At 33.2% G+C, this 23,921-nt stretch overlaps 2 protein-coding genes across 11 annotated transcripts in view; both read left to right on the top strand.

Moving 5' to 3' along the window:
• The first annotated feature begins 3,326 nt into the window (after window positions 1-3,326).
• Window positions 3,327-14,112, top strand: LOC139488415 (C-type lectin domain family 4 member E-like). Its single transcript, XM_071273982.1, has 5 exons — window positions 3,327-3,436; window positions 5,065-5,156; window positions 6,293-6,386; window positions 13,148-13,367; window positions 13,951-14,112. Exons 1-5 carry the CDS (start codon window positions 3,379-3,381, stop codon window positions 13,982-13,984), a joined length of 498 nt encoding a protein of 165 aa, XP_071130083.1. The 5' UTR covers window positions 3,327-3,378; the 3' UTR covers window positions 13,985-14,112.
• A 7,744-nt stretch (window positions 14,113-21,856) lies between these two features.
• Window positions 21,857-23,921, top strand: part of LOC139488439 (SH2 domain-containing protein 4B-like) — a 50,906-nt gene continuing 48,841 nt past the window's right edge. For 4 of the 10 annotated variants that reach the window (XM_071274035.1, XM_071274040.1, XM_071274039.1 and 1 more), the window contains exon 1: window positions 21,857-21,980. The gene's annotated coding sequence lies outside the window, so the exon portion shown is untranslated. Of the gene's footprint in view, window positions 21,981-22,095; window positions 22,258-23,921 lie in introns of those variants that run through there. The other 6 variants (XM_071274037.1, XM_071274041.1, XM_071274033.1 and 3 more) reach the window with 4 other exon arrangements.

The raw sequence follows: 23,921 nt of genomic DNA, 5'->3' as shown, positions 1-23,921 counted from the left end.
TTCATTGATGATGAGGAGGCCTCTTCTGAGAATGAAAATGAGGATTTTTCTGATGATGAGGACAGTGATTACAGTGAAGAAGACACTGATGATTAAACCTAGTTCAGCTTTTCAATATTTAGCATAAAAACAAATATCATTAACATTGGCATATAACATAGAAGTCTTCAATGCAATATAAGGAAAGTGATATAAGATTATGGGTTTTAGTAATTCTATGGCTGATTTCCAAATTTTATAGTAGTTTGAAAGAAGGTAATTTTCTTGGGGTATATTGCTCATAGTTAGATTCTGTTGAACACAGTAAGGAATCCATACTAAATTATACAAAGATGTATGCAAAAGTTGTTCAAATGGTGCTTAATATGGTTGATAATGATTATTACCTTTTTATTGTTTAGAATATTCACAATATGATCATATTGATAAATGTTTAGGAGACTTGATTTCCTTATTTTTTTCATAAAATGACACCCTTTAACATTTAAGGAATATTTAGTCACATGTTAGGATTTTCATGTTGTCACTTGTTCACTTATTATGTGCTATTGTAGACTAGTTATGTTTTATAACATTTTCTATTGCGCGCAACCCTTCCACCGAAACCGAACTCTATAAAAAAAAAAAGCTGTAATGCTAAGGTATCATTTGTGATTTCAATTGCAACCAATTTTAACAAGAGTAAAACATCCTATATGCAAAAACAGTATTTGATTTTTATCCATAGCTTAGATAGTAAAAATGTTATCATAAAATGATACATGCCTCAGTGAACAGTTAGTATCTCAGGGACTGCTAATGTGCTTTCATCTTTGCAACCATTCAATAATAGTACAAACGTATGACATTCATGGAACCTATTTTTTACAAGAAATTTAATGTTTTAAATTGAACTAAAGATTTTACAAATTTTATGTTTTCATCAGATTTTATTAAGTATTATTTGTTACATCAATAGATATAAACAATTCATCAAAGTTTCATGGACATTGGTGAAAGCCTTTTTGAGTTATTGTCCGAAGTGTTAAAAATCCCCCTTTTTTATGAATAAAGCCCCATAAATCCAAAACTTAAAATCTGAAATTTATAAAAATTGAAAGGGAGCTTACATCAATAGATATAAACAATTCACCAAAGTTTCATGGAAATTGGTGAAAGCCTTTTTGAGTTATTGTCCGAAGTGTTAAAAATCCCCCTTTTTTATGAATAAAGCCCCATTAATCCAAAACTTAAAATCTGAAATTTATGAAAATTGAAAGGGAGCTTACATCAATAGATATAAACAATTCACCAAAGTTTCATGGACATTGGCGAAAGACTTTTTGAGGTATTGTCCGAAGTGTTGAAAATCCCCCCTTTAATATGAATAAAGCCCCATAAATCCAAAACTTAAAATCTGAAATTAAAAAAAAACGAAAGGGAGCTTACGTCAATAGATATAAACAATTCACATAAGTTTCATGGAAATTGGTGAAAGTGTTTTTGAGGAATTGTCCGAAGAGTGGACGACGGACGGACGGACGGACAACGGTATACCATAATACGTCCCGTCTAAAAGACGGGCGTATAAAAACCAGATTTTATCCACCATACATTTCCTACAAAAGGAAATGCCTGAACCATGTCAGGAATATGACAGTTGTTTTCCATCCGTTTGATGTGCCTTTGATTTTGCCATTTGATAAGGTACTTTCCGATTTGAATATACCTTGGAATTCGGTATTTTTTATTTATATTATACATATGGGATAAATGATTCCATATTATGATTTGTAGATCATTATAGGTCAAAGTTTTTTTTACTAAGAATAGACTGAAATGTTTGCCGTTACATGAACGTTGTTTTTGATGGTATTTCAAGCATAATTTGATATGTGGTACATATATGAGAGGGAAATTGGTTTAGAGGTCACCACATCAAAGGCCAGTACTACAGCAACTAGAATTAGACTACATGTACAGAAAGGAGGTTTCTGGATACTAAATGAAATACAAGAAAGGAGAATGCAACCTTACTAAAAATATGGTCACAAAAATAATCCATATTGCATTTTAAGTCACTCTGTTTAAGGTAAAGATCTAAGCTACTAACATAAACATTACAAATAAACTCATCATAGATACCAGGATCAAAATTTTATATTTACGCCAGACGCGCGTTTCGTCTAAAAAGACTCATCAGTGACGCTCGAATCAAAAAATGTTTAAAAGGCAAAATAGAGGATAAAGTTGAAGAGAATAAAGGACCAAAAATTCCTAAAAGTTTTGCCAAATACAGCTAAGGTAATCTATACCTGAGGTAGAAAAGCCTTAGTTTTTCAAACATCAAAGTTTAGTTAACAATCAATTTATAATTATGAACATATCAATGATAACTCAAGTCAACACAGAAGTGCTGACTTCTGGGCTGGTGATACCCTCGGGGGAAATAAATCTCCACCAGAAGTGGCATCGACCCAGTGGTTGCAAATAAACTCATCATAGATACCAGGATCAAAATTTTATATTTACGCCAAACGCACGTTTCGTCTAAAAAGACTCACCAGTGACGCTCGAATCAAAAAATGTTTAAAAGGCCAAATAGAGTGCAAAATGTAACTCAGGAGCATTTTATATAAAATAATCATATCTTAAAGTAACAGAAATACCTATGTCATTAAAACAATGTAAGCTTTTCCTTGTACACTGGGTGTGGGATTTTGAACTTGTTCACTAGGATAACAACTATGATCACATTCCTGACTTGGTACAGGCATTTTCTTATGTACCAAATGGTGGATTAACTCACAAAACATGAAATTGGCAGCGAGTACCATAGCAGCACTGCTAACTGCAAATTGCTACTTCTTTCTAGAAATTGAATTTGATACGAAGTAAATAAAGTGCGATACTATTTTGTTTAAACATGTTGTTTATGCCCCACCTACAATATAAGGGCCTTATGTTTTCTGGTCTGTGCGTCCGTTCGACCGTCCGTCTGTCTCGCTTCAGGTTAAAGTTTTTGGTCAAGGTAGGTTTCCATGAAGTTGAAATCCAATCAACTTGAAACTTAGGACACATGTTCCCTATGATATAATCTTTCCAATTTAAATGCCAAATTAAAGTCCAGACCCCAATTTCACGGTCCATTGCACATGGAAAATTATAGTGTGAGTAGGGCATCCGTGTACTATGGACACATTCTTGTTTTAAGTTGTTTTTTTCTTTTTTGGTGGAAAAAGATGTTTTTGGTTCACTGAAACGAGTGCTATCGACTCTGTTAAAGATAACGACTAAATTACAGTACTAGTATTGCCGTGCAGTTTATCAGACGGAAGTAGGTAAAGGCTATACATGTGTTCTTATCAAATCTACACCTTATTATCTCCATATTAAGAAATGGCTTGTTTCCAATATTTGTCTTTAGTCTGTTGTATTATTTTCCTTCATGCAGCAGGTAAGAATAATCGTCTTGTTAACAATGATAATTTGAAATAAGCTATGAAATAAGTCAATGACATTGTTAAGAGTCATTATGCTAACAAACAAATATTCACATTAAATAGAATAGAGGATAGAAACAGGGAATTTGTATAAGATATAACAACCCGACTAAAGAGTAAGGACTAATCATTCTTTTAAATAAAATTGTTCTATAAGGTTACCAATTCAATACTGTCATAAGATCTTTGAATACTGTTTCTTTTAAGTACAAACATTGATATTTTCTTAATTAATAGATTAAAGCAATATTAAATATCAATGTTAAACTCATATACACATTCACGGTACTACAATCTGGCGATACCTATATTTTGGCATTGCAAAAGGTCACGTTTTTTTCGCCCAGTAATGCCGTCGATGTTATGGCTAAATCCGTTGGAGGTTGCATCTGTTAGGATTGATACGTTAGTCTTAGATACATGACTTTTAGTTGTTTGTGGCTGTGAACTAGCTGTCAGTATCAGCGAGTTCTCTCAGATCTTCCCTTTGTGAGCTGTATAAAATACGATGTCACGTCCGGTCAATTTTTTCGTTATATGTTTACTGCTTTGTATCAATCTGATATGGGTAAAACCCTTTTTATTTTTCCAATAGTTTGTTCTAATGTTATAATGTCACACCACTGTCCTAGGTTATTGGAAGGGTTTTGCGCCAGCAAACAAGTTTAAAATTAAATTCACAAAAATACTGAAATCAAATTAAAAAAGGAAGTCCCTTATCAAACGACAAAATCAAAAGCTCAAACATATGAATAACAAATGTCATATTCCTGACTTGGTACAGACATTTTCTTTTGCAGAAAATGGTGGATTAAACCTAGTTTAATAGCTAACTTAACCTCTCACTTGTATGGCAGTCGCATTGAATTCCATTAATATAACACAACGATATGTGAACAAAACAATCCGACACAATATGTCGAAATGTCAACATTGTATTATCATCTTAATAACTCTAAAAACAAACAAATATATTAACAAACCATAAAAACCATAACCATGGCATAATAACACAATGACAGGATGTATAAGTACAGAGCCAAGTCATATGTAAGAAAGAAACACAAAAATGCACATAGACAAAGCATATTGGCAAAAATTATAATTGAACATTGAAACCCCATCACATTCTTTCGATCAGAAATCAGGAACCTGGAGATCAGTGGTTATCGTTAGTTCATATTTGTCATATTTGGTTTTCGCAAATAGTATAACTGACTATACGGTATGGTTTTTTCATGGTTTAAGGCCGTTTAATTGCTTACATCCACCTCATTTAAACTTTGGTGGATAGTTTTTTTCTCAGTCACGCAGACCATTCTCCTTATTTAAATGTTATAAAAAAAAATAGCCCACGACCACCAATGGGTAATTATGGGTAATTAACCCAGACAGTCCCGCCCAAACTCTGTTTTAATGGGGAAAAAAGACAGTGACATATTAATTGCCAGGTTAAATTATAAACAATGGACTAAAGGTTCAATTTTTCTATAATTGACAGAAATTTTACTCATAACTTTGTTCAAGTTTATTTGATCAACAACGCTGAGACTATCATACTATATGTTGTTTTCATTGTTAGGTGTCAAAAGTGAATGTCATTTAGGATGGAACCATTTTGAAGATTCGTGTTATATGTTTAGTAAAGATGCTCTCAATTGGTATTTGGCAGAGGTATATATATTGTGTGAAAGGCAAAAGCGCAAAATAGAAAGAAAAGATTTGAACATAGATATAGGAAGATGTGGTGTGAGTGCCAATGAGACAACTCTCCATACAAATAACAATTTAAAAAGTAAACCATTATAGGTTAAAGTACGGCCTTCAACACGGAGCCTTAGCTCACACCGAACAACAAGCTATAAAGGGCCCCAAAATTACTAGTGTAAAACCATTCAAACGGGAAAACCAACGGTCTAATCTATATAAACAAAACGAGAAACGAGAAACACGTATATATTACATAAACAAACGACAACTACTGTACATCAGATTCCTGACTTAGGACAGGTGCAAATCTGTTTTAAAAAACAAGAACAAATATTACTAGTATGACGTTGATTTAAGGAATTTATTCATAAAAATATAAAACAATGTCATTATAAAGTAAATTAACAAAAATACCGAACTCCGAGGAAAATTCAAGGCGGAAAGAGCCTATTCAATTGAATGGATAACAACTGTCATAATTCTGACTTAATTGGTGCAGACATTTTATTATGTAGATGGTTTAATGGCTAGCTTAATTCCTCACCTGTACGACATTCGCATACAATTTCATTATATTGACAAAGGTGTATGAACATAACAAACAGACAGAAAAGGTAAAAATATCAAAAATAGATACGCAGGAGTCAACATTTTATTTTTATTAACCACTATGCAAACAAACAAATCTATCAACAACAAAAAACAAAAAAAGGTACACTGACAAAGCACATAAAATAAAACGAAAGGCAAAAATACAAACATTACCATAGCACAATACCACAATGACGGGATGCATAAATACCGAGCCACGTCAAAAAATCATTGTAGGTCAATCGGCCTATTTGGTTTTGATTTTCACTTACAAAAGAACGTATCTTACTTTATTTATATGTACCGGGCATATTTTCCCCCCATAAACACATTTTATGTGCAATACAATCGGTATCATCCTAGTACATGCATTTACATTATTAACTTTATGCTTTATTATTTCTTTGTTTAAATGTTTGTAACGTCATCCATAAGTGGCAGAGAAGAACAAAGTTATGTATGCTAGAATTTAATTCACGATATCTTGCAAACGTTTACTTTCCCTACAGAGTAGCTGTAGAGGTCACGGAGCTAGACTTGCTGAGGTGACAACAAAAGCACAGTCAGACTACTTGATCTCGATGGTCAAAATACTGAATAACGGTAAATAGAAATACACAAGTAGACCTTCGAGAATGTAAGACATTCAAAATCTCTCAGTTACATCGGTTCTGGTAGAGGTCACTTTTCCTAATTATGGACAGTGTTTCTTTCTCAGCTAGCAAACTATACATCATCTAGAATTTTGGAATTTCGGATCCTCAATGCTCTTCAACTTTGTACTTGTTTGGCTTTTACATATTTTGATCTGAGCGTCACTGATGAGTCTTATGTAGACGAAACGTTCGTCTGGCGTATTATATTATAATCCTGGTATCTTTCATAACTATTAGTATCCATATGCTCATGCTAGGGTTGGCAAAGTATTACCCGCCCGCGAAAACCCAGGTGGGAAAACTCGGGTTTTCCCGGGCTGGGCAATACCAATCTCCGTACAGCGTTCGTTTCCTTTCCGTATACTTAGTACACTACAATACAGTGACCTGCAGTTGTTAATTTCTGTGTCATTTTGGTATCTTGTCGACAGTTGTCTTATTGGCAATCATACCACATCTTTCTTTTTTTATATATATATATCATATTTCTCTAATTCCTTCATACCTGTCACAGTCTAACAGTTTTCTTCCCTCCACTGTATTAAAAATAGCCTCAGGGTGTGCAAAATTCAAATGGGTATGGTAAATTTCTTCTATAGGGGTACTTGACTGCAAATCTACTACAAATAAATATATGTACAAATAAGTTTTTCGTGGGGTACAATTATACTGTCTTCAGATGGAAAATTATTATTAAAATTGAGATGGTATTTGCGCCTAACAGTATCTCAATATGTATTTAGTTTTCGATTATGCCTTTTTCGTATAAAGGTACATATCTGACTGTGCTCAGATATGTATGCTATACAAAAATCTAGAGAGATTTAGCATTGCATAAATACTTCATGTTCGTTTGAACAGTGAATTTAGAACATAAGGTTCAATATACAACTTATAAGTTTTCTCAAAACATGGAAATTATACATGTAGATGATGAATTCTAATGCAATTATTTTGTATCAATGGTTCTGATTGGATGACAGTAATAATAAAATTATGCGTCGCCAGGTAAACTAAATTTGCGACAGTAAAACTACCAATGGACGTCCACAAAGCTTCAAATACATTTACAATACATTGTTTATTTAAACATTAAATATTTCTTTTGAGACCAAAATATAGAAGTCAATGAAACATTGAGGGAAAAAAAATGTAAAAATCCAATTTTAGAATAATTACAAGAATGTGTCCATGCATGTAGTACATAAATGCCCCAATTGCACTATCATTTTCTATGTTTTGTGCACCGTGAAATTGGTGTCAGAACTCTTATTTGGCATTAAAATTAGAAAAATCATATCATAGCCTGATGGGGAACAAGTGAACTTAGTTTCAAGTTGATAAGACTCAAACTTCATCAAAAACTACCTTAAACCTGAAGTGGGACAGATCGATCAAAGGCCAAGCTGTTTAACAATGTTTAGTACAATAAACTTTCTTGTTTTTCATTTAAAATCATCAATGTTTTTACTGATGAGTCTTATGTAGACGAAACGCGCGTCTGGCGTACTAAATTATAATCCTGGTACCTTTGATAACTATTTATACCAAATTTAACACATGCAGTATTTACATCATAGCAAGTTAACATAACGATCAAGATTTATAAAAATTTGTAAGGGTTCTGCGGAGCCAGTGTCTCGCCTACTTTAATTTATGAATCTTTTAAATATTTTTAAAAAATTTAACTGCAGACTGTATGTAATGTTAACTGGAAGAAAAACTAAGTCCATTTGAAATTTATACACGGAAAAACAGGAACATTTATTTTTACAAATATTCCTTCTAGATACTAGCTTTTGGTCATAAACAAGCTTCTGTCCAAGTTTGGTAAAAATCCAGTATAGTTTAAGAAAGTTATAAAAAAATTTAAACTTAACCACAGAGTAAATGTGATGTTAACTGGCAGAAGTCCATTTATATATAATATATGGTTGGAAAAACAGAATTATTTTTTTCCAATTTTTTTTCTGGATACTATCTTATGAACATAAAAAGGCTTCTAAAGACATCATTCGTAAATATAGCTCAACATGCAGACTTCTAATACGTTCAGGTATTTCACATCCAATTTTTTATGGAAATATTCTTTATAAAGCACAAAGGTGTCAGTATTCACCTCAGAAACTTACAAAATCTTTGAATAGACTTATTAAGAAGGGATATAATTACGATACTGTTGTCAAGTCATTAAAGATTGCATATTTTGGCGTTAATATTGAGTCACTGATAAGGTCTTTGCATCGGAACTAAACACATTTATTCTAAAAACAGTTGTTGGCATGACACGGCTTATGTTCTTCTCATATATGTTATGATGGTATGATACTAAACCCCTAACGGGAAGGATTGTGCCTGATGTTCATATGATGAAATCATAATCTTTCAGTCAGCTTAATTAAAGTCTGGAGCTGGCATGTCAGTTAACTGCTAGTAGTCTGTTGTTATTTATGTATTATTGTCATTTTGTTTATTTTCTTTGGTTACATCTTCTGACATCAGACTCGGACTTCTCTTGAACTGAATTCTAATGTGCGTATTGTTACTTTTCTACATTGGTTAGAGGTATAGGGGAAGGGTTGAGATCTCACAAACATGTTTAACCCCGCCGCATTTTTGCGCCTGTCCCAAGTCAGGAGCCTCTGGCCTTTGTTAGTCTTGTATTATTTTAATTTTAGTTTCTTGTGTACAATTTGGAAATTAGTATGGCGTTCATTATCACTGGACTAGTATATATTTGTTTAGGGGCCAGCTGAAGGACGCCTCCGGGTGCGGGAATTTCTCGCTACATTGAAGACCTGTTGGTGACCCTCTGCTGTTGTTTTTTATTTGGTCGGGTTGTTGTCTCTTTGACACATTCCCCATTTCCATTCTCAATTTTATTCTGTTTAAGTTTGTTATGATTCTATGATAATTTAAGAAAGTTATTAAAATTTTAAAAACTTTAACCACAGGCACAGAGACAGAGTGAAAGGAAGGTTCAGATAAATATCAGAAAAACTAAGTCCATTTAAACATAAAATGCGGAAAAACATTTTTTTTTACAAAATCTACTACTGGATACTACCTAATGATCATAGACAAGCTTCTATCCAAGTTTGATACAAATCCAGGATAGTTTAAGAAAGTTATTTAAATTTAAAAACAGAGTGAATATGTATGTTTGATGGGTTTCCTCGGAGTTTAGTACTTTGTAGAGTGTGATTTTACCTTTTTCGTAGTGAAAGAGTGATTGAATGTTATTGAAACATTACTGTAACTACAAATCACTGTCACCTTCACGTTTAAAATACAAGTTTTGAGTGGTGTTCCTCTCAAACGCTAAAACTGTTCCACCTGGATTGATGTAAGTGGAGAAATCACAATAACAGTGCCGCTAAGCATAAGTGGAGCAATTTCATAAATCAAACGTTTTCCGGGATTAGAGTCGCTTGGACAATTGCAAGACACTTTTAGATCACTTTTAGTACATATCATATTTGGAAAATTGCCCGACGAAACGAAAAAACCTATGACCAGAGAACACGGAAAAGGGAATAGGGATATAAGGTTCTTTAAAGATGTAATCGGCAAAGAGATGTACGTACAGGAAACTGGTAAATAAATTCAGATAAATTAGACAGTTTCACTCCCACAGCGTCATTTCACACAGTAGTTGAACCCAAAATTACTGCAAAACCCCAATCTGTAATAAATCAGTTCAAACCCAAAACCTGTATTTATTGCAAACAATCGCATTCGTCCCTAGAAAGTACCAATGTTGTAGACAGAAAAAACGCTTTTCTATAATTGAACAGTAAAAAGTATGTTACAGTTGCTTTGGAAGTCATAAAGTTTCAGAATGCCGCTCGCGTTTTAGATGTAGAAAATGAGATAACAAGCACCATACTAGTCTTTGTGACAGTAATAAGAATAAGAAAACGAAAGCGTAAGTACAGCAAAACCCTTACCGCAAAATACCATAGTAAGTACAGTAGAGAGCGACAATGATGCATTAACATGTTACACGACGACATCGAACATTAAATCAAGGACAGACGTATTGTTATAAACAGTCATCTCACCAGTTTGGGTAGATGACAGCTCAGCTACTGCTTATATTCTTTTAGATGAAGGATTTTAGAAGTCGTTTATTAGCGAGGAATTAGCTTAAAACCGAATGGAACCTCGTCAGTAAGCCTATCAGCTTTTGGAGATGCAAACAGATATATACGCAATTTGGACATTGCCGTAATAGATTTACAAACTCAGAATGAGAAGAAAATACCGATGGAAGTATTGATTATCCCTTCTATTGCAGCACCGTTACACAATCGCATGACATACAATGCTTCTAAACTGCCTTACCTCAGTGGTCTTAGATTAGTGCACACTGTAAGCGACATGGATAAATTCAGGATTTCATTTTTAATAGGTTCTGATTACTACTGGGATATCGTAGAAGACACACTTATACGTGGACCAGGCCCGACCGCAGTAGAATCAAAACTCGGATACCTACTTTCTGGACCAATGAAAGACTCAACTGGACCCACATCCTCATCTTTCATGTTATAACACAAGACAGAAGAAGTCGATTTGAAACGTTTTGGGAAAATCGAATCAATGGGAGAAGTATCTGACAATTCAACTGAATGTAATTAACAAAGACTTTTGTGAGATGTATCAACCAAACAGCAACACAATGAATAATAATGGTAGGATACACACATTAAGAAGGGAACCAGAAATGATGAAAATTCACGGAGACAGAGCCCTAAGTAAAACTAAAGCCAAGCTAAAGATTCAAACATGGACTTATTATTTTCATGACACTATATTTATCAAGTGCGCCGTTAATTTGATATCAATCATAGTGAATAGACAGTTCAATGATTTCTATTTTATTACATGGACTTTAAATGAACAATGATCATTTTTACATTTTGTATCTGAATTTCATCTTTATAAAAAAAATCACTTCTCGGCGCCCCAGTGTCAAGTATTTGCCGCTGTACAATTACTTAGTAACTAACGTCACTAACGTTACCTATTGTTTACGTAACGTTGCCTTTTACATAACTTGAATACAATTTTATATGAACACACGCCTTTCATTACTAACCCTTAAGCGAAGTACTAACCACAAGAAACACGATACACGATAGTAATAGTGGGCAATACTGGGCAATATGATTTTTTAAGCTTTTTTCAACACAAAAGACTAAAGACTTATGGTAGTTTCATAGTATTATAGCTAAATATATACATTTTATACAGATAACCATTGAGAGTCATTGCCAGAAGATTGAAATTCAATTTCATTCATTTCTCCACTAATTCTATTTGGGCAGAATACAAGATTTGCACATTTTAGGATAGCTAATTCATTTCCTAGCATTGTTTCAATAATTTAAACTTTGCAAAAAAATACGTTTCATTCCAGTGTTCAAGTAAATTGAAATTCAAATAGAAATACAATCACATTGCTAAATATACACCTTGCAGGGTCATGTCATTAACACCTATAGAAATGAAAAGGCTGATTATTGTTATATAACCATATCTGTTCTTTTATCTGAATAATAACTTATTAATTAGTGATGTACATATAAATTATTTTTTGTGACAGTAACAGTAATTTTTCTTACATGCAATTGTTTACTCTTAATATTAGTTTACACTCATTTGAAAAACAATCTAAACAGAAGGGTGATATATATTTATTGAGAAAGGCTTTTTTCTATTTACATCTGTCTAATGTGTCTTCTTGATACTAGTATTTGAAACTTATTATGAAAGAAATGTATCTTCCTCAGTTGACCTTATATGAATTTGACTTTTATTTTAAATTTCCTTTTGGTCATAAAGCTTTTTATGTGCTTTGTTACTTAAACATGCTCGGCCTTTCATTATATTCATTATTTATATTTTGAGCGTTTCTGATGAAGTTAAATCTAGGAAAATACTGTGGATACATACAATTTATAAAGTGTTATTTTCACTTTTTACAGCACTTGATCAAATCCTCTGTTGATAGTTAATAAGTCACTGTGTATCATCAGCTCAATAGTCCGTGCTTCTTTAATGAAAACATAAAAAATTATTATGAAAAAGGTTGCAACATCCTGCAAAGTTCTTCTTAGATAAGTTTGGCTATTACTTTTAGATCCCTTTTTGTCATATGACAAAACTCTTCACAAGTTTCTTTGAGTATAAAGCCTTTACTTTTTGCTTAGTTATTTTGCTTTGAGCGTCTTTAAGGTAAATTCGTTAAAGCGGCTAGGACCAGCTGACACCTAACATTTATAAGTGTTATTCTCATTAACAGGCCATTTTTATGTATGTATTTCAGCTTAGGAATATGACTTTCAAATAGCACAAGTCTTTAGTATAGCTATTTGTATTACTATCTTGAAAGTGTTTTATCTATCTAATAAAACAACTGGGGATATACATCAATAAGTGTTTATTACATCTGTGATGGAACACTGCAACCAATGGTCTATTGGAATTATGAAAATTACCAAAATGATGGCACGATTATACTCAATATATAGAATAAATTCGTTAAAAATATCAACGCATGGACATTTTAGTATGGTTTCAAACTGAGAATACTGAATTGATGTTGACTTGCACTCTAAATGTTTTCTTCTTCTTTTTTATTGGTTTCTTGGGATTGTATTGGGAGAAAGTTGTTTGTTATTGTTATTATCATTATTATAGGTAATGAATATTGGTTAGGCGGTAGAGATGATATTATTGAGGGCACTTGGCAATGGGCATCAACCGACAAAGTGTTTACTTATACCGCATGGGGACCAACTAACCCTAGCAACAATGGTGGAGACGAAGACTGTTTACAATTACGTGACTTTGGATCTGTCGGCATAAAATGGAATGACATTTCGTGTCAAGTTGGAATAAAATTCATATGTGAAAAACAGTAAGTCTAACAAATAATGTCAAGACTATATTGTAAAAAGCAATAAAGGGATCACTTCACTTGTATTGTCAAATTTCAATCTACACTTCCGATAAAGCTCATCATCTTACCAAGCAAAGATAAGGTATCAGCTTATCTGGAATAAAATGGACTAGTATATATCCATATATTGTTTAAATTCATACATGTGTACCTAACTTTTCACCTTCAATCATGATCAACGTTTTAATTGAATGATAACGTGAACTTTGCAAAATATGATTCAATAGCATTAATGACATCATTAACATCTATTTAGTTTTAACTGTTTTCCCTATGCTTCAATTATGTGAGCATCTAAAAGGCATTGTATCTTTTTCAGTAGTAACTTGACTGGACAAAAACTTAACTAGGAATAACAATATTTTTTAAAAGCTCTACTCCTTTTATAGACTTGTTTTTTCCTAGTATTTCACAAATTTGTGGACCTCTACAAGAGTCCATTTACCCAATAACATCTACTTAACGTGATGTATTCTGATGCAACTAACAAACCAGCTTAATTTTTCATTTGTCATATAATGCCGTTCAATTTTCATTACAGGCTCGATTCCGATAGTTCAGAAATCATTGGATGAGAGATTAGGCGAAACCAATGGTGAAACTGAAATATAGTATCATTCTGATATGTGTCTTCTCAGATATTTAAAGTCGATAAATAAGTTTTATTATGTTGGGCTTTAGATAAAAGATGATTGGTGTTTTATATGCAACATTATTTCCACCGGTAGATATTGCATGCACTCAAGGTGATAATGCTCACGAAGTGTTCTGTTTTATGGCCTTGTTTTTTAGATACCTAACAGTAATTAAGAAAAAAAATAATGATAGCTTACCTTTAGGTTGTGTTGATTAAAATCTGTTCTATGAAATGGCCATGTGTCAGATAATCGTTGTTCTTATCAACTGTCTCCTGTCGTTCTCATATATCGGGCACAATTTCTATCTGGTGAATAGAAATTGGTATGTTTATGTTATTGAAGAAGAGTTGAACATCTTGGCATTACAGAACACATATAATGAAATCACTTTTTGATTTATATTATGTTATCTTTAGAAAAATAAAAACAACACTGAAGCAAAATTTGCAGCTTTAAATAAAGGCAACCGTAGTATACTGCTGTTAAAAAACTCATAAATCCTCAGAACAACAGAAACACTGAAGTGCAACAAAAACAAACGCCAACCTACACAGAAACGGACTCTTTGATAACAACTGCTATATTACTGACTTGGTACAGTACATTTTGTAGACCAAATGATGGATTGGACCTGGTTTGATGGTTAGCCAAAACTCCCGCTTGCATGCGATGTTTTAAAATATCGCTAAAATAACTACACGATGTGACAGTAATACAGCACAAACAAACATAAGAACACGTAGCACAGAGAAACGCATAGGTAAATAATATAATAAGTAGTACATTTCAACATATATAAAGTAATATAACAAAAATACCGAAATTCGGATAGTCCCTAAGCAAATGGCAAAACCAAAAGCTCAAATACACCATACGAATGGATAACAACTGTCATATTCCTGACTTGGTTAATACTTCAGTTTCTTTATGTATATCTCTTTCATATTCATTTGATAAAATTTACTGTTTGCAATAGCATGAATTGTTCTATATAATAAGAATGTTCTTATCCCGGGCATAAAAACAATGCCGTATTTGGCGAAATCTTTTCAACTTTTGATCTTCAGTGTTGTACAACTTTGTACTTTTTTCACTTTCGATCTTTTATATCTGGGCGTCACTTGTAAGTCTTGTGTGGACAAGGCGCGTTTTTGGCGTATTGAATTTTAAACCTGATGCTTTTTGTTATCTATTAATCATGTTTTTCTTTGTCTAATATGTTCTATTAATTTGTATTGTAGTCCTGTAATATTATGTTGTCATTTCAATGTTATATTTAACTTTGCCATTAAAGTGCGAGGTTTGGCATGCCACAAAACCAGGTTCAACCCACCACTTTTATTCCCCTTTAAAAGTGTCCTGTACCAAGTCAGGAAGATGGCCATTGTTATATTATTGTTCGTTTCTGTGTGTGTTACATTTTAACGTTGAGTCGTTTGTGTTTTCTCTTATTTTTGAGAAATTGAGATAAGACGTGGCACGGTACTTGTCTATCCCAAATTCATGTATTTGGTTTTCATGATATATTTGTTATTCTCGTGGTGTTTTGTCTGATGCTTGGTCCGTTTCTGTGTGTGTTACGTTTCGGTGTTATGTCGTTGTTCTCCTCTTATATTTAATGCGTTTCCCTCGGTTTTAGTTTGTTACCACGATTTTGTTTTTTGTCCATGGATTTATGAGTTTTGAACAGCGGTATACTACTGTTGCCTTTATTGGTAAAGGACATGACAAAAAGTCCGCAGAATAGCAACGAACATATTCCTTTAAGAATATGAACACCATCACAGCAAACTATAAACAGTGACGTTCAACATTGACACTACGTCGTATACACAACGCAGCTTTTGTGTCCAAGTCCCGAAAAAATGGTCCCATTAATGTACCATCGATCAAACAGTTAGTATCGGTCAGTTTATCAACAGTATCGTTACAGCAAACAAAGCCAAAATCACCAGAAACTGTTGACAACACAGGGATCATTTTTAAAACAAGTCTTGTACTTCCTATTGTAGATTTACATATGATTTTTTAGAATTTCTAATTGGTACCATGCAATACACTGGACAGTCTTAAAGACATTAAAATGCATGACAATTAGAGATTCGTCTGTCGCAAGCGAAGGTTGTGCACATAAACGCTCAACTAGAACAGGAAGGACACGTATGAATACACAAAAAGTTTGGTTAAAGGTCGCTTTGAACCTTTTTGAAACCCGAAAACGGCACAGAGACCAAATCCCTAAACGATTTTCATATCATGACTTGGTTTTTCGATCCGATGTGTACAGAAAAGAGTAAAAATTACAAAAAAACTTAACTCCGATGAAAATTCAAAACGGATAGTCCCTAATCAAATGTCAAAAGCTCAAGCACCTCAAACGAATTGATAACAACTGTCATATTCCTGACTTGGTACAGGCATTTTCTTATGTAGAAAATGGAGATTTAAACATGTTAAGTTGTAAGATTTAAACCAATATACATAATAAACGAATCTTAAATTTTAACTCTTATACATAGTATTGTCCAGTTGTCAGTGAAACAAGCATTATATAGCTATTTAGGTGGTTTTAGTTTCAGTTTTCAGATGGATATTTATACTGTAGTCCTGTCATGTAATGTTGTCCTTTTAGAGTTATAAAAGCGCGAGGTTTGGCTAGCCACAAAACCAGTTACAACCCACTATTTTTTTTCTTAAAATGTCCAGTACCAAGTCAAGAAAATGGCAGTTGTTATCTTATAGTTCGTTTCTGTGTGTGTTACATTTTAGTTTGTTTTTTTTTGTTGCACTTTAGTGTTTCTGTTGTTTCGTTGTTTTCCTCTTATAGTTGATGTGTTTCCCTCGGTTTTAGTTTGAAACCCGGATTTGTGTTTTTCTCTCAATCGATTCATGACTTTCGAACAGCGGTATACTACTGTTAACATTTTTTATGCATTCGTTGTATAAGACCCTTCATTTTTTGTCATTGTGTATTATTCAGTGTTTGAAATCTATTGGATTCAAATTGCATAATTTATTTTGATTTTCATTTCAATTCACTTCTTAAATGCAATTCAATTTTGCGTCTTAAACATGTTAAAATATGACTTATTTTTTCCAAGAATAGATTGGCACGAATGCACAAGGGGAGAAATTAGTCATTCATAACATTTTGTGTGACTTTTACATGAAAATATACATGAAAAATTAGAAATGATTTTGGAGTATATCTGGTAGTGTTTTACTTTAAAATCTGTTAGGATTTTTGTTCATAATTTTCTGTGTTCACTCTTCGGATTTTAAATTTAATTTTTATAAGATTGGATTTAGATAATCTAAAAAGGTAAACAAAATTCTAAACTGGAATACAAGTGTGAGAAATAAGTTAATCCAACATAATTATTTGGCTTTAAATGTGATTTTGAAAACCATTAAACGTTCAGGATCTTATATGAAGTTGAATCACCTGTTTAAATGGGATGCATATCATGGAATTGAAATGGAATGTGAATAAGGTGGATATAGTCAAATATGGTACACCACTGTCTCCCTTAGGGGGAGGGTTTGGACCCCGCTAACATGTTTAACCCAATCTAATTAAAATATTGATCTCTGATTACGTTATACTACATATATTTCATTTTTAATCATTCTTTGTCTTTGATATGAATTAACATTGCCTGGTGTATTGCGTTTCTTTGTTTATATTGAATATGACTTCATAACTAAATAACGTCACAAGTAAAATCCCTAACACCAGAACCAAAATCGGAAACGTTACGGTATTTCGGTTTCTTTTTTTTATGAATATATAAGTTACAAAAAAAAAAATTATACAGACTTCGTCCCCATTCACAGGTTATGCCTGCCTCATATTAAGATGACGCCTAAAATACACACAAAATGCTGATATACTTAATGAGTTCATGCGCTGTAAATTTTTCTTTTTTCTTTTGGGCTTTTTGCAGTTTGAATATACATTTTAGCATTTTAGTATATATGTATTGTAAATTAAATATGAGAATTTGGGTCAAATTGATGGACATTATTTGACAGCTAATGCCCCTTTAATTAAACAGATTCCTTTTCTTTTTCTTGTAATTATTATGTTTATATTGAATATATGATTATATGATATGCGTTTGAGATTGTTACATGAGTTTCTGCGGATCTACATTATTATTTTCTGTGGTATATGAAAATTAAAGATTTCTAAAAATTAATTAAAATAAATTTTTGTATGAGAAGAAGATGCCAAATATTTATAGCAATGACGAATATGCCAAATATTGATAACAATAAATGTTCATGATTATGAACAGAATGCGTGACCCGTATTTTTGGGATTTCCCAACCCAGATTAATTTTAGAAATGTAAACAATTTAAGGTACCATGTTTTTATAACAACTCGTCGTCGACACATGGGAAATGATTTATAGTTATACATTATTTTCTCAAAACACTTTTTTATATTCTTTTTTGATTATTATATACGGTTTTCATCATTTAGAAAAGAATCATAATAAAGACATCTTAACTTTCAACGTTAACGATCTCTGTAGTTTTTATAGGTAACATGATATACGTGGTATTCAATTTCATCAACTGCACTTAAAAGATATTCGATTTCATCAACTGCACAATTAAGTTATATTTCATATTATTATCATAACTAGTTGGATTGGACCAGTTCTGGCAATTGAGGATTAAATAACCCTCAACATACAGATTGTTTATATAATATTTGGCACTTTTTTAACACCAAAAACCAACCTCCATATTTCCGGCCCAAAAATTTGGTGCGTGCACCAATTAACTCTCAATTCTTGTTAATGTTGTCATCCAACACAACAAATGCAAACCAACTGCTATATTCCTTACTTGGTGAATGCATTTCCCGATGAAAATGATGGATTAGATTGAACCTGATTTTATATCTGTCTAAGTCACTCACTTGTATGACATTTTTTTGAAGTAACAACATGACATTTGCACTATATTTACATACCATAAGGCGATGCCTGTTGTATAAAACACCGACGAAGATTAGTAGCGACAAACACATAACAGTTCTTAAAGTGCTATATTGACGAGAAAACTACTAATAAAATTGAGAATTGAAAATTTATAATCCTTAAGAAAACAGGTTTCTAATTATATATAAAGTATGGTACCAATAAGTAAATATATCGACTGTTGGTATTTAAAATCTGTCCAGCGTTTGCAGTCAAAATGCTAGTTATTATTTGAAGGAAAACAGTAGCTAGTCAACCGATGTCCAAATATCCAACACCTATCAGGATGACACAAATCAAGATAGCAAACAAGAACTGAGGGAATCACATGAAGTATAAAAAGGCACCAGACAGGATGCGTCGATAGGATAAGCGTTTCTTCTAGTACTTTGAATACATCATACACTATGCGAAATCACAAAAAATCACCAGAGAAAAGGACACAATTGGTAAAAGTAAAATCATAAAAACACTGAACTCCGAGGGCAATTATATAAGGAAAGTCCCTAATCAAATGGGAAAATCAAAAGCTCATACACATCCAACGAATGGATAATTAACAACTGCCAATTTCATGACTTGGTACAGACATTTTCTTATGTAGAAAATGGTGAATTAAACCTGGTTTTAAAGCTTGTTAAACCTCTTACTTGTATGATAAATTCCATTATATTGACAACGGTGTATGAACAAAACAGACATGATAAGTAAAAATGTCAAAAATAGGGGTACAGCAGTCAACAAGCAGAACACTTTTATCACTTAAGAGACAAACAGATATGTTACAAAGAAGTATTATGGCATACAGACCAAATATACTAGTATTAAGAAACATTAAAGACAAGAGTACACAAATTTACTATAGTACAACAACACAATGACGGGATGTATAAGTACAGAGCCACGTCATATGTATCAAAGAAACACCAAAAGTCACATAAACAAAGCACATGACAGTTCAGACGACTATACTAATAAAAAAAATAGATACTAGTATAGTCGTCTGATCTATCATTTTACCGATATACCGGTAATTTGTCTCAAACCTAACCAAACAAAATGTTCGATCTTCAAATTTGGGTTAGAAAATTTTTGTTTTTCCTCGAGTGGGATTCGAACACTTTCTTCTGTGACGTCGTTTCTACAACGCCTGCGTCGTGTCAGATTCCTAAACCGCTATGGTGGTCTTGCGCGCCGGGCCAAGTGCAAAACGATTTGCTGCCACGATTTCTCAGTGGCATGTGTTCGAATTTCAAACTTTCCGCAAATTTACAGACCTAACATTGTTGGACTGTTATTCAGACGAATTATATATACAAAAAATGTTTTCAGCCGTGTATAACCATCACTGGTGATCCGATGGATAAAATCTGTCATAGAGTCGTCACTGGCGACCATCTGTGTTCATATCAAGGAAAAGGTAATTTATTTAATCTTAAATTAAGAAGAATATATAAAAGCTGCACAAGCTACGAGATAAATAAAAAACCTGAAATATGATTTTTTTTTCAATAATTAATGAAAGTAAAATAATGAAATAATAATTCGCTTTTAGCAGACAGTCTGGTTCATTTTTGTCAAAATAAGCTTAAAACATTGATGGTGAATTATTCACTTGCAAGAGAAAAAATCGACCTCATTGACTCCGCATTTGTGTGAACTTCAGCTAACCCTTTAGCTACAGATAGATAATGCATGCATTGTGTGTGTCCATACAGGTAAAAACTACGATTAACATATAGTTTTAATCTATAATACGAATTTAAACAGACCTAGAAAAATCCAATTGCAAGATTTCGCTTTCTATTTTTTTTATATCTGTATTTATGTTTGCATCCCCTAGGGAGCTACAGTTTAATTTTTTATTGGCTAGGATGAAAAATTCGTCCTGCATTTTTTTCAGTTGTACTCCGCTCTGTCCCTGCCTTTTTATTTTTCACTCTTTTCCGTCTTACCTTTTTTTGATAGTTTAATTTATCCTGACCTTCTTTTTTTTTATAACATAAGTTGTCAATCCACTCAATACAAATCAAATAAGCCATCGGAGATCTTCGGAGGTCAACTCGATAGTTAATAAGATGGTTTTTGTTGATGTGTTCACTTTTTGTACATAAATTAGTCCGTTAGTTTTCTCGTTTGAATTGTTTTAAATTTGTCATTTCCTGGCCTTTAATAGCTGACTATGCGCTTTTAGTCCGAGATTACTCTGACGTCCAACGGATGTTTTGCCAGACAAGCTGGGGTAGCTTGTCTGGCAAAACAGCCGTTGGACGTCAGAGTAATCTCGGACTAATGCGCTTTGTGCTTTGCTCATTGTTGAAGGCCGTACAGTGACCTATAGTTGTAAATTTTTGTGTTAGGGCCTAGTCTTTTATGGAGACTGAGTTGTCTCATTGGCAGACATACCAGAAGGGGGGTAGGAGGGGTCCTGATCCCGAAATCCCGGGCTTAAAAACACGAAATCCCGAGGTCCCGAATTTAAATAAAGTTAAATCCCGGATCCCGAAATTTGGAAAAAGGAATTCCCGGATCCCGAAGGGGTAAATCCCGAAATCCCGAGCTTAAAAACACCCGATCCCGGAGTCCCGATAAAGGTCCTATCCCCCCTCATACCACATCTTCTAATCTTTCTTTATATATTATATCGCGAATTCAGATTTGAATTTACTTTTCAATAAATAATATAAAGTGGACCGATAAGATCATAAACGGAGACAAATATACGTTCCACAATAAAAATCGCATATATATTGGATTTTTGAAAACCGCGCCAACTAAACTTGCGGACTAAAAAATCCGGAAGTTTTGCTTTCAAACACTTCCGGGTTAGAAGTGACATCTGAGGAAGTAATTTGATAGTTCGAAAATGAAATATTGGTTTTGCTGCAAATGATGACAGGAAAAGTATATATCTAGGTTTGGCATACAAATTTTAAATGTGATAATTATTATATTCTTAACACGATCAAATGTACGACAAATCTTATAAATTGGCCTCACCTTTACTAAAATTTTGCCGGGTACGGGGTAGGTCTCGGGTTCTTCTGATCTTTGATTGATTGATTGATTGATCTTTGAGAATGAAATACTGTAACTTTCATGCGAATAAAACAAGAAGCATGAGAGAAATGTATTAACCAAATAAGGTTAAATGAAATATTTACCTTGTTAGCAGTAACAAGCATGAGAAGGTCATACATTACATGGTTTTTGTGGTATGTTGGCTAGATACCACAGGCACTTGTTTCTATCCATTGGAAGACCCACTATCAACGTATATTTACGAGTTTGATAGTGGGTTTTCCAATGGATAGAAACAAGTGCCTGTGCTAGATACTCAATATATTTACATTTACATTGTACAAACTTATAAATATCTAACTTGAGAAATTCTTGACAACGTGCCCCACTCATGCTAAATTACTAGTCCGACTGATGAAAAGGAGCTCTAACTGAACAAAGACCTGCAAACCTGTCCAACTGATAAATATTTAACTTCATGCAATAGCCAATAGTTAATTTCTCAAATCATGTATTTCACATTAAATATCGTCAATTTCGCACGCCTTCATGACATCATCTACCGGATAGAAGGTGTGCTTGTATCCCTGTTCTTTTAAAAAATCAGGCACTTCCATAATCGTCATTCAATAGGGTTGTTAAGATATAATTGATGTTCCATATTTACATTTGAATAATCTTAAAAGGGCTCTTCACAGTTAGTTCGGTCATATTGCATAGGGGACAGATTTTCATAATGGAGGTAAAAATAGTGTGAAAAATTTAAACAGAGCAGTTGCTTAGAAACATGCATAGGATTTCCCACACTTTCTTACTATTTCCACCTCTTTCCATAAAATCTGTCCCCTATCCAATATGGCCGAATTAACCATGAAGAGCCCTATTCCTGCAACACTTAATACGGAAGGATGACAAACTGATTAGATTTTAATTATGTGCAGTATAAGATCAAACTTTTTCATTTGTTCGTTTGACATATGTTTGACATGTTGGAAGTGATGATGCCTACATTTATTTTTAGTCAAGTGGTGATGAAATTCACATGCCAGATATAACTAACTACTGTATCCCGGAACTGTCCTATCATGTCTTTCACTGGAAAATATCATCAGTTTCACACACCTTTAGTTTATAAAATTGAGAATGGAAATGGGGAATGTGTCAAAGAGACAACAACCCGACCAAATAAAAAACAACAACAGCAGAGGGTCACCAACAGGTCTTCAATGTAGCGAGAAATTCCCGCACCCGGAGGCGTCCTTCAGCTGGCTTCTAAACAAATATATACTAGTCCAGTGATAATGAACGCCATACTAATTTCCAAATTGTACACAAGAAACTAAAATTAAAATAATACAAGACTAACAAAGGCCAGAGGCTCCTGACTTGGGACAGGCGCAAAAATGTGGTGGGGTTAAACATGTTTGTGAGATCTCAACCCTCCCCCTATACCTCTAACCAATGTAGTAAAGTAAACGCACAACAATACGCACATTAAAATTCAGTTCAAGAGAAATCCGAGTCTGATGTCAGAAGATGTAACCAAAGAAAATAAACAAAATGACAATAATACATAAATAACAACAGACTACTAGCAGTTAACTGACATGCCAGCTCCAGACTTAAATGAAACTGACTGAAAGATTATGATTTCATCATATGAACATCAAGCACAATCCTTCCCGTTAGGGGTTTAGTTTCATATCATCATAACATATATGAGAAGAACATAACCCGTGTCATGCCAACAACTGTATTTTAGAATAAATGTGTTTAGTTCCGATGCAAAGACCTTATCAGTGACTCAATATTAACGCCAAAATATGCAATCTTTAATGACTTGACAACAGTATCGTAA

Source organism: Mytilus edulis, chromosome 9, assembly GCF_963676685.1.
Source record: "Mytilus edulis chromosome 9, xbMytEdul2.2, whole genome shotgun sequence".
NCBI lineage: Eukaryota > Metazoa > Mollusca > Bivalvia > Mytilida > Mytilidae > Mytilus > Mytilus edulis.
Note: the sequence above shows the minus strand (reverse complement) of the source record. Positions and strands in the feature narration are given on the sequence as shown.